This window comes from Galeopterus variegatus, unplaced genomic scaffold, assembly GCF_000696425.1.
Source record: "Galeopterus variegatus unplaced genomic scaffold, G_variegatus-3.0.2 Scaffold798, whole genome shotgun sequence".
Classification (NCBI taxonomy): domain Eukaryota; kingdom Metazoa; phylum Chordata; class Mammalia; order Dermoptera; family Cynocephalidae; genus Galeopterus; species Galeopterus variegatus.
In genome coordinates, this window is record NW_007726909.1 from 225,420 (window position 1) to 237,774 (window position 12,355).

At 36.3% G+C, this 12,355-nt stretch overlaps 1 protein-coding gene across 2 annotated transcripts in view; it reads right to left on the bottom strand.

The window, feature by feature from the left end:
- Positions 1-12,355, bottom strand: part of TMEM135 (transmembrane protein 135) — a 262,415-nt gene that overhangs the window by 155,535 nt on the left and 94,525 nt on the right. For both annotated transcript variants that reach the window (XM_008572521.1, XM_008572520.1), the window contains one exon: positions 6,456-6,521. In XM_008572521.1, the coding sequence (XP_008570743.1) occupies positions 6,456-6,521 (66 nt within the window). The remainder of the gene's footprint in view (positions 1-6,455; positions 6,522-12,355) is intronic.

Below are 12,355 nucleotides of genomic sequence, written 5' to 3' on the forward strand. Positions count from 1 at the left end.
CTCATAACAAAGATTTCCTACCCTCACTGCAGCAATCACTCTAAAACTAATATTTTATATTACTTATTTAAAGTATGTTCCTAGAAGGTAAAAAAAGAGTTTTCATTTTAATAAATCATGCAGAATACCTGATACACCTAGTAACATAAAATGAAAGTAGCTACTAGGTCAAATCTTGTATCCGTCTTGCCAAAACAACAAACCATGCTACTCTGTTCTACTTTATACACAAAAATCTTTAAATACACTTTCAATTTCTTCGCTATTTCTTTACCTGTTTTGTCTTATTCAAACTGTACTTTCCTTTTTTTTTTCTTTTGGTGGCTGGACGGTACAGGGATCTGAACCCGTGAACTTGGTGTTATAAGGCTGTGCTCTAACCAACTGTTAACTGGCCAGCCTCAAACTGTACTTCCAGGCCGAACCTGTGGCGCACTCGGGAGGGTGTGGCGCTGGGAGCACGCGCGCTCCCGCCACGGGTTCGGATCCTATACAGGGATGACCGGTGCGCTCACAGTGCTCACTGGCTGAGCGCGGTGCGGCCGGTCTCAAAAAGGACAAAAAAAAAAAAAAAAAAAACCCGTACCTTCCTTGAGTTCAAAGAAAAATGAATGAAAAATACTTCTCTTAAACAGTGGTTTAAAACAGTAGCAAAGCATTAAAATCAGTGGACATTTTTAAAAATATAGACACCAGAGCCCCAAGCTAGATCTCATGGACAGTCTTTGGGGATGGAACCCAAGTACGCATAGTTTTACAGAACTCCATGGGCAATTCTCATGCACAGTGTTAAGGTTGATTACCACAAATTTAAAGGCCTAAGCAGAAAGGGTATACAAAGCTGCCTGAATGTAGAAAATATTAATGCTATATAGGACCTTAAAAATCATCTAATCCACTCATTTTCTAAAATATGAATCTGAAGTTGTGAGAAAATAAGCAAATTGCCAAGGTCATGGCTAGTAAAGAGAATCCACATATACTGACATGCAGACAACTATTCTTTCCAGCAGACAAGGCTCACTAATACAGTTAGGAGGGACGTAGAGTAGTAATTCTTGATTCTACTACAAGCTTAATCAATACAATAAGCATTCATACAGCAAATTCTCAAGGAAATGGGATAAAGAAACACTACTCTTTCTTGAACCTCAAATATCTCCTTTGGAAAAAATGGTGATAAGAATACCTAAAATGGAAAGTTGTTTTGACTCATAAATGAGCTGAGTAATTATAATGTGCCTAGAACATATAATAGACACTAAACAAATGCTAGTTCCCTTCAACATACCCTCCCTCCACTTTTCTTTTTGATTCTACAGGTTACCTGTTCCCAGAACCTCTTCTTAATTCTCAAATCTGCCCCTTATTCATATTGTTTCTCCTAGCTGGCAATGCTTTTTGACCTCTTCTTCAATAATGCTCATCAATTTCTTTGGGGCTCAGTTTAAGATTTATCTCCCTTAAAAAATATTCTGAAGTAACTTAACCCTACTCTAATTACTTGTTTCCTCCTTCATTATTTAAATTACTTGTACTTTTAAACCATACACTTGCTCATACCTTTTTTTGAAGCTTTGTAACTATAATTACTTCCTAATTGCTTTGCATGTTTTTATTTTCTTCCGTAATTAGAACACAAGTTGTTAACAGGCTAGAACGTAAGGTCCCCAACAGCAAGTATATTGGTCAGTTTTGTCCACTGATGATCACAGTCACTTAAAACAATGCTAGAAATATACAAGTGCTCAACATTTTTTGAATAAACAGGTAGGGATTACTTTTCCCTCCATTTGTGATTCTCTCCAAAATGACAAATGTAATGCTAATATGCACATATGAAAACTTAAAAGTTTTGAGTAAATTAAAATAGATATGCCTGATATTTTAAAAATTTTAAAAACTGAAAAAAATTAATACAGCCACAATAGATGAATCAACATACTGGCTATGGAAAGTAACTTAGCTTGTTCAATACATTCTTTCAGTGACTCCCTATCATTAATATAAGAACTGGATAAGTAGTGTCAGCTGATAAATACAAGGTAAAGGATTTAATCAAGACCTAGGGTTTGAAATCCTACCTTCCTATGATAAAGAATTGCTGAACTTTGTTCTCTTTCAAAATTTTGGACTAAGAATAACCAAATAAAAAAACACCAATTTCTGCTTTACTCTGATATCAAGTTATGTAAAACGAACAGTAGATAATTTTTAAAATACATAAATTTAAGTGAGTAACTATTTTCTAACAAAGTACTACTTTCATCCTAAACAGAAACACCTGGAAGGCAGAAGACAGGATTATGCCTTTTCCGAAGAAATACAAAAGTATCACTTTTGAGCACATTCAGTAACTATTTACTGACAGTAATTATTTAAAAGTTAGCCCCTCAAATAGAGACACATAAAAAATATTCTACCCAGAAAAATGATCTGCTTTCTTAGCTCATATAATTCAATCAAGATACAAAGATCCAGATACTCTGTATATAGGACTTTACAAAGAACATCACCATGATTAAACAGCCAGTGAGGTAACAGATATGTGAGGCATCAGTATGGTATTTTTTTCTATTCATTTTAAGCTGTATGTTATTCTACAAACACGAAAAGATAACAGTAATAATTACAACACAAGAAAAAACATTGCTGATTACATAATCTCAGAGGTTTTCGCTACAATTTTTTTCCAATACTCAAACTAATGATAATTAAATAGGATTAATAATGATTAGAATACACAAAGTAAGGGCGAGCCTGTGGCGCACTCGGGAGAGTGCGACGCTGGGAGCGCAGTAGCGCTCCCGCCATGGGTTCGGATGCTATATAGGGATGACCGGTGTGCACACAGCGCTCACTGGCTGAGCGCGGTGCAGCCCATCCCCAAAAAAAAAAAAAAAAAAGAATACACAAAGTAAGTGAATTACACTGAGGGAGATTATACTATATAGAGGAATAAGTGGGCTTTGAAAACCAGGGTTAAAATACCAGCCTTTTGACCACTGGCAAAATATTTAACTTCTCTGAGCCTCAGTTTATCTACAAAATGGCCATTATAATTTCTCCCCTGCAGAGTTCTGATAAGGGTTAAAAACTTTCGGAGGGGGGGAAATACTTTTTAGTCTCAAAATTTCTTAAAACATCCAAGCAGAAATGTCCAATAAGTTCACAAAATGCAGCTTTAAAGCCAGAACAGAGAGAAGGATACACATGCAAAGTTCACTACCATCATGCATCCAAATAAAAACTTTACTCCAAGATTGCTGTTTTTGTAATTTGGATGTAACAAACTTTATTCTTCCTATCTGATATCATTGTCATGAGGTTAATTATCAATCCCAGGTCAACAAATATTTTTGCAATACTAGGCTTGCAAAAATTTTTAAGTGACCTAAGACAAACTCCTTGCCACCCTCCTCCCTTAGCATAATATAAGTTTCCCAATATGATAAATATGGTGATTTCTGCTTCTGTTTTAAGTAATCCATTGAATTGCCAACCTTTTAGTTTATCTCCACTCTCAAACAAATTCTCTACTATTGCCTTGATACTACAACAGAATTTAAATTAAGTATGTTCCAAGTGGAATCTGGACAATAGTGAGTTCTAGACTCAACCTAAACTAAATATTCCTACTCTTTCGCAGATTTTTGCCCAGGTATTGACACAATTCTTTCCCCCACCAGAGAATAAGCTCCTCTAAAGGCAGGAATCATATCATATCATCTATTTCTGTAGCACTTAGCCCATCATCCCTGAAAACTTCTGCCACTTGTGTGTCTGTGTGTGTGTGTATATATTCGATGACATCTTTATTTTGTTTTCTCTTAATTCTCTACTTTCCAAAGCTAAATCATTAAGTTAAACTAATCAGTAGCCTATCCTAGCTCATTTTCACTTTCTACTTTTTAAACTATAAAATATTATATCAACCCTAAAATACCATAGATTTATAAGAAATCTGCCAATTTAAGAAGTGCTAAAATGTGAAAAATAGGAGATGGTGACTATGAGGTGCCATTGATTAGACAGCATTTTCCATTTTCAAAATTCTTAAAATTTAAAAAAAAAAACTGCATTTTACACTGGTAACCTCATTTTAAAAACTGAAGGCCAGAAAGTGCTTAAGTACTTTGTCCAGTGTTAATAACTATAAACCAGGTTGGTTACATAGAGCAACAACACCCAATAATTGGGGAAGAAATTAATCAAAAGCCAGCTACTTTATTTCCTCCCCATTCAATAAAATAAGTATACATCCTACATATGTTGACATACTCAGATGTTACTTATAAAACTGTTGCATACATTTCCCCGACCTTCCTATAACATAAGATAAAGTTGAAAAGTTCATTGTCATTGTGCCCCCATGAGAAAATATATAGTAATTACTAAATCTAAAATTAATTTTGAGACATTCTAGGCAGATAAGATAAATATGTCTGACCTTATTAATGGTAAAGCTTTCCTTCCTCAAATGGAACCACATACTGCAGTTTGGTAAGAATACAAAGATATCAATGAAGTCTTACTTCATAAACAAAATATATATTACAAATTACACCAAAGTGACTTGCCAACATACAATTAAATATTTAAGAATACATATTTTTCAAATGAGGGTACATTTTTGCTTTATGAGCAAATATATTAACCGATCAAATTTATAATCATAAGTAATACAATGCCACTTAACTCAGATATTCAGATGGCAGAATAGACAGTCCCCAGTGTCACTCTCTCCAACAAATCAACCAATTTACAACTACAAAAAAGCAATGACAGTCAAGCTGGGGTCGCTAGAGCTCAAGAAAAGACGAGGAGAGACCTACGGAGTGCATGAAGGCAGGAGAAGCCACAATGAGAGAAAGAAAAAACCACTCCAACCGTTTTGAGTCCCAGCTGCTTCCAAGGTGGAGCTGCTGAGTGCATGGAGCAGGAGCTGGTAAAAGCCACAGTTGTGCTTTTTGGATGAAGTTGCATGGAGGCTGCAGGGGAAAAGAGGGCCTTGTGGCTGCCCGGACAGCAAGACCACTAATAGCATTCCCATAGACCCACATAGGAGCAAGGAGAAACAACAACTGAAAAAAAAGAGCCACTCAGAGGCTGGTAAGTCATCTCAAAGGACCAGAGCATGGCCTTTCGCATGGGAAGTGTTTGGAGAACGAGCAGTGGGGGAGATGGGCCCACAGGGGTAACACTGGGAAACAGCAAGGACAGCTGATCTGGCCCCCCATCAGTATAGAACCACTCAGAGGAGAGTGGTCAAGAATATATTCCGGGGGCCTCAGCCATGCCCACCAACACCTACAACCAGTCCAGAGGGTGGTGGCCAAGGCCTCAGCCATGTCCCCCCGACACCCGCAACTAGCCCAGTGATGACCACTGAACTGCCGCAGGATGTGCCCCAGGGAGACCTAGCCAGGGCGGCTGGGGGCAGAGGGCCTTGGCCACACACCCCCACCCTCAACCAGCCCAGCGACAACCACCTAGCCACCACAGGAAGTGCCCTGGGCTCTCCTGAGCTGGGGTGGTGGGAGACAAGGGCTTTTGCCACACCCCCCAATATCTGCACTCAGCCTGGCAGTAACCAAACCACTGCTGGAAGCCCGCCAGTCTCCCCTGTGGGAATGTGGGGGGTGCCACAGGCCTCAATCCCACCGCTCCTCCTTCCATCACATTTCCATCCCCTTTCTCCTCTCCCTCTCCCTGCCAACTGCTCTGCAACAACATCATATAATGTAAAAAAATAATATTAATTAAATTAAATTATACACACACACACACACACACAAATTCTCATAGCTTTACAATGGGATTATGTCCTAATTAACCTATCGAAAATTGAAAATATCATAAATCAAAAATGCATTTAATACACCTAGCCTACCAAACATCACAGATTAGCCAAGCCTACCTTAAACGTTCTCAGAACACTTTCAGTACAGTATTCAATAAATTACATGAGATATTCAATACTTTATTATAAAATATTTGTGTTATATGACTTGGCCAGCATTGCGAGAGTGTATCATGCCACATATTACTAGTCCAAGAAAAGATTAAAATTCAAAATTCAAAGTACAGTTCCTACTGAATGCATACCACTTTCGCACCATAATAAAGTCAAAAAATCACAAGCCAAAAACCATCATAAATTGAGAACAATCTGTATTTGTAGAAGTTATCAATGAAATGTCATTTTCATTTAAGAGTAAAACCAATTGGTAATCAAATATCAAAAGACTAAGCAATTTACTTTCAACCTAAGATCTGGTTCCAGTATGATGTAAACTGAAATAGATTCATATGTCAGGTACTTTCAATATTACATACAACAGGTATCTCCCTATCTGTTAAACAAAGCATCATAGAATTCACCACATTTTATATTTTTAAAATTGCAAACTATGAATTAACAACTAATAATTATATCAAAATTCTCATCTTACTTCTCCATTTCTTAATGTTGTGATGGTTCCTCTTGCTACACCCATTCTAAATAGTGTTTCTGTGGCCTGTGAATTAAAAAAAAAATGAAGCATAAATATATAATCTATAATATATACTCAACTGTATATCCCACCCCAAAAATGTAAAAAACATCCAATACTACTACATATCTAGCAACTTCTAGAGAAGCATTAGTAAGGCACAGTAAGAGTTAGAAGCTCTAAATTTACTCCAGAAATATCATTTTCACAATCTTTTAATGTTATCAAGAGCTCAAACTAAATTGTTTCAACGGTTATTTTGATATGCTAGTATCCTTCCAAGTCTATAAATTTAGTTCACTTAGATTAATTTTTGTTCATCAAACTGTTTAAATTTAATTAAAATTTAGCATTTAAATTCAGTTCACCGGCCATGGCTCACTCGGGAGAGTGCGGTGCTGATAACACCAAGGCCCCGGGTTCGGATCCCATATAGGGATGGCCGGTTAGCTCACTGGCTGAGCGTGGTGCTGACAACACCAAGTCAAGGGTTGAGATCCCCTTACCGGTCATCCTTTAGAAAAAAAATAAAAAATAAAAAATAAATTCAGTTCAGAAATTATCATTTATTCTGAATATTAGCTCCCATTTGAGTTCACTTCAAATCACTTGTCTGCTACTAAAATACAGATAAAGATGAAGTAATTCAGTGATGTCATATATTAAATAATATCCCCAAACAATTATTGCTTTCTACAGACTAACAATAAACAGCCCAAAAATAAAATTAAGAAAACAATGCCACTCACAATAGCAATAAAAAGAATTAAAAACTTCAGAAAAAAAATTTAAACAAGGAAGTGAAATACTTGTATGCTGAAAACAACAAAACATTGCCAAAAGAAATTAAGGAAGACACAAATGGAAAGATATCTTGTGCTAATGGTTTGAAAGACTTACTATTAAGATTTCAATACCACCCAAAGCAATCTACAGATTCAAAGCAATCCCTATAAAAATAATCCCAATGACATTTTTTGCAGAAATAGAAAATCTCACACTAATATTCATATAGAACCTTAAGGGACCTCAAATCACCAAAACAATCTTGAAAAAAAAAGAACATTGGAGAATATACACTTCTGATTCAAAACTTATTACAAATCTACAGTAGTCCAAACAGTTTGGTACTATTATAAAGATGGATATATATACCAATGGAATGGAAAAGAGAGCTCAAAATTAAATCCCTATCCAGTGCGCCACTGGGCCAGCCCTGGACAAATGATTTTTGACAAGAGTAATAAGACCAATCAGTGGAGAAAGGTCAATCTTTTCAACAAATGTTGCTAGGAAAACTGGATATCCACATGCAAAAGAATAAATTTATACTCTTACCTTCTACCATATACAAAAATCAATTCAAAATAAATCAAACCCAAACTTAAGAGCTAAGACTATAAAACCCTTTGAACAAAAGACAAAGGAAAATCTTCGTGATATTGGATTTGACAATGATTTCTCAGATGTGATACCAAAAGCACAGGCACACACACAAAAAAATAGATAACTGGACTTACATCAAAACTAAAAACTTCTGTGTATCAAAGGACGCTATCAACAAAATGAAAAGGCAACCCACAAAACAGAAGAAAATATTTGCAAATCACATATCTGCTGAAGCGTTAATATACAGAGTATACAAAGAACTCCTAAAACACAACAAAAACTAAACAACTCAATTTAAAAATGAACAAAGGACTTGAACAATTATCCAAAGAAGATACACAAATAGACAATAAGCACATGAAAAGATGCTCAACATAACTAGTAATTAGGGAAATGCAAATCAAAACCACAATAAGATACCGCTTCACACCCATTAGGATAGCTATCACCAAAAAACAAAAAAAACAAACAAAAAAAAAACAGCGTTGGGTATGATGTGAAGAAACTGGACCCCTTGCTCATTACTAGTGGGAATGTAAAATGGCACAGCCACTATGGAAAACAGTAGAGCAGTTCTTCAAAAAATTAAACATAGAATTACCATATGATACAGCAATCCCACTTCTGGGTATATATCCATAAAAACTGAAAGCAGAATCTCAAACAGAAATCTGCACACCCATGTTAATAGTAGCATTATTTACAACAGCTAAGAGGTGAAAGCAATCCAAGCGTCAATCAACAGATGAATGAACAAAATATGGTGTAGAAAATGTAATTTATTTTATTTCATTATTATACAATGTAAACATTTTTCGTGGCCTTTACCAATTTCTCCCTAACCCCTACTCCACCACCCCCTTTCCCACCTTTAGTGTCTTCAGTTCTGTTCTCTCCTTTTGAAAGTTCAACAAATTATTGATTACTGTACCTTTCTTTTTTTGTTTGTTTATTTATTCAGCTTCCACTTATGAATGAGGACATGCAGTATTTCTCTTTCTGTACCTGGCTTATTTCACTTAACATAATTTTCTCTAAATTCATCCATGTTACTGCAAATGGCAGAATTTCATTCCTTTTTATAGCAGAGTAGTATTCCACTGTGTATATATACCACATTTTCCTTATCCAATTGTCCATCAATGGACATTTACATTAGTTCCAACTCCTAACTATTGTAAATAGAGCTGTGATAAACATGGAAGTGCAGATATCCCTTCAACATGATGATTTCTAGTCCATTGGGTATACACCCAGCAGCAGGATTGCTGGATTATATCGCAGTTCTATCTGTAGTTGTTTAAGGAACCTCCATACTGTTTTCCATAATGGCTGTATTAATGTATAGTCCCACCAACAATATAGGAGGGTTCCCCTTTCTTGGTCCTCGCCAGCATTTGTTATTCTCTGTCTTTTTGATACTGGCCAGTCATCATAAAGGGCAAATTGAAGGAATTACAGATAGAGTGAATAAGACGAAGCCCTTATTCTTAAGCAGTTTACATCTGGGAAGGAGGGTGGGGATGAGAGTAAACAAATACATAAATACATGAGTCATATACATGTGCAATGAATGATAATAAAACGTGGTAAGTATGTGAAGAACAACGAGGAAGGGATATTTTAAATAAGAGTAAATCAAGGATGGCTTCTTTTAGGAGACAATAATTTGAATAGTGCTGTGGACTGATAGAATAGTGTCCCCAAAGTTCATATATTAGAAGTTTTATTCCCACTGTAACTGTTGAGTGTGGGAAATCCTATTATGGTAATTGAAAGGTGGGGCCTTGAAGAGGTGATTAGATTGTAAGACCCTGCAGTAATGAATGGATTAATAATGATGGTGAGAGGCATGTTTCTGAGGGTTTTAAAAGGAGAGTGAATGTGGAGGTTGGTCTCTCCCTCTCTCTGCTCAGCCATCTTCTGCCATGTGAGGCCCCTGGGTCACTGTTGCCACCACCAAGGCCTTCACCAATTCTGTTCCCTGGACTTTGGACTTCCTAGACTCTGAAAATGTAAGCAATAAGTTCAATATTCTTACAAATTAACCAGTTCCGTGTATTTTGTTATAAGCAACCCAAACCAACTAATACAAACAGAAACCTAAGTAAAATGAGAAAGTGAACCCACATGAATATTACAATGATAATAATAGTAATAACTGCTGACACTTATTCAAAGAGACTGCAATATATCAACTAATTTAAAACTTGGAGGAAAGGAGGATCAAGTCAGAAGAGGCAAGAAGTACAAAGGCTGGTAGGCAAGAACATGTTTGGCATGTTTGAGAACAAGTAAAGTTGCCAGTGGGAAAGGAAAAAGATTGCATGAAAGTATGGTTAAGATAAGAGAGGATGTATGTTCATCAGTTCATTAGGTGCTTTTATTTTCTTAACCTGTCCTAAGAGGAATGAATTTCTAACCTTCAATAATCAAAAATATAATTGCAAGGATGCTCTATTAAATGTAAATTTTAAAAGTTAGCATATGAATTGAAAACATCAGAGAATTTTAAATTTCAAAATTGAATATACATCTAACAAAATCCAAAGGATGGGAGGGATAAAAAACTGAAGGAGGGGTAAGGAAACTGATATACATGGGAGATATATATGAAAAGATGTCCATGTTATTTGGGTGTCATCATTGTATAAAGAGTTGATTATAATCAGAAAAGCTGATGAGACCAATCAAGAAGGATGAAAAGAAGGACAAGAAAAGAAGCACAAGGAATAACAATATTTAAAAAGAGCCAAAAGAAAAGTATATAGCAGGGAAGGATGAAGAGCAATAAGAGAATTACAAGGAATTCCAGAAAAACAAAGTCCTAGAAGTCAAGAGTAAAGAGTTTTAAGATAAAGAAAAGCCATTAGGTTAAACATACTACATTGAACATACATACTTATCTTACCTCCTTCAGAAATATTATAAAAAAGACAGAAGGAATTAAAAGGGTATGAACCACAAAGAAAAAAAGAGGAAAATAAATAGCATTTGTATTAGTCAGGGTTCTCCAGAAAGACAGAATCAATAGGATATGTTTTAATTATATGAGTGGGATTTATTAGGGTAATTAGCTCACGTGGCTATGAAGAAAAGTCCCACGATAGGCCATCTATAACCTGGATGCTGGTAGTGTGGCTCAGTCCAACTCCAAAGGCCTCAAAACCAGGGAAGCTGATGGTGTCCTTGGTGTAACTTCTGGAACCCAAAACCTGAAGAATCTCGAGCTCTGATGTCCACGGACAGGAGAGAAGAGTATATCCCAGCTCTAGCTGGAGAGAGAGCTTCACCTCTTTCCTCTGTCTTTTGTTCTCTACAGACCCCCAGCAGATTGGATGGTTCACACCCACATTGAGGGGAGTCTTTCACACCCAGGCCACTCAGACTCTCATACTGATCTCTGCTGGAAACACCCTCATGGACACACCTGAAAAGACTACTTTACCAGGTTCTCAGCATTCCTCCATCTAACCAAGTTGACATCTACAATTAACCTTCACAACATTCAAAAAACATTAACAAAATTCTGGAGCATGCACAACAAGCAACTGACTTAGTACAAAGGTAGCTATAACTTAACTACCTGAAGAGTGACAAAGCCAAGTAAGAAGCATGCTAATTTGTTCAGCAGAACCTTAGAAATTGGAAGCACCAACAGAAAAGCACCAGAAAGTCAAGGTGCAGGTTAGATCAAGAACTAGCAGACTGGCTGCATAGTAGTATAAAAAGTAGACCTCTCTCTTTTCGCCTATCCAGTCAAGACAGCTGACCACCTAGAAGATTCTCTGGAGGGGATAAACCAGAAGGAGAGCCATGTCACAAATGAGGGCAGGAATGAGACACCAAACTTTAACTATAGGAGATTAAATCAAAATGTGCATGGTGAATGTTAGGGCACCACTATTTCCGACTCACTGCCTACTGTGTCTTTCCACTGATCCAAAAACACTGAAACCATGCTTATATCCCAAACTCTCTCCCATTCCCAAGGCAGGTGATAAGAAGATCCCTCTCTGGAAAACAAAATCAGGCAAGAGAAAAGGCCCACAAGACGCTAAGCTTTGAAAATTACACATTGAAAGAGGTAGAAAAGACTCATGACTCAAAACATTCAGAGCTTCTAATAAGCTTTTTTATGACTTTTAAGCAAATAGACAAACAAGTATCACTAAACATTTAAAAAATGGCTATAACATGAAAGAGCTAAATAAATAGAAAAAAGAAGTTTGGAGTAAATAAAATAGAAAATTGAAGGGAAGAACAACAAAAAAATACATAAACACATCCATCGCAACCATGAAACAAGAATAGGATGCTATAAGAGAAGGAACATTCTAGAGAACTGAAGAAACTCTTAGAAATTACAATAGCAAATTATAAATTTTAGTAAAAGAATTCCAAATAAAGTTGAGAAGGTCTTCCAGGAATTCAAACAGAAAAACAAAGAAATAGAGTAGAGGATAAAA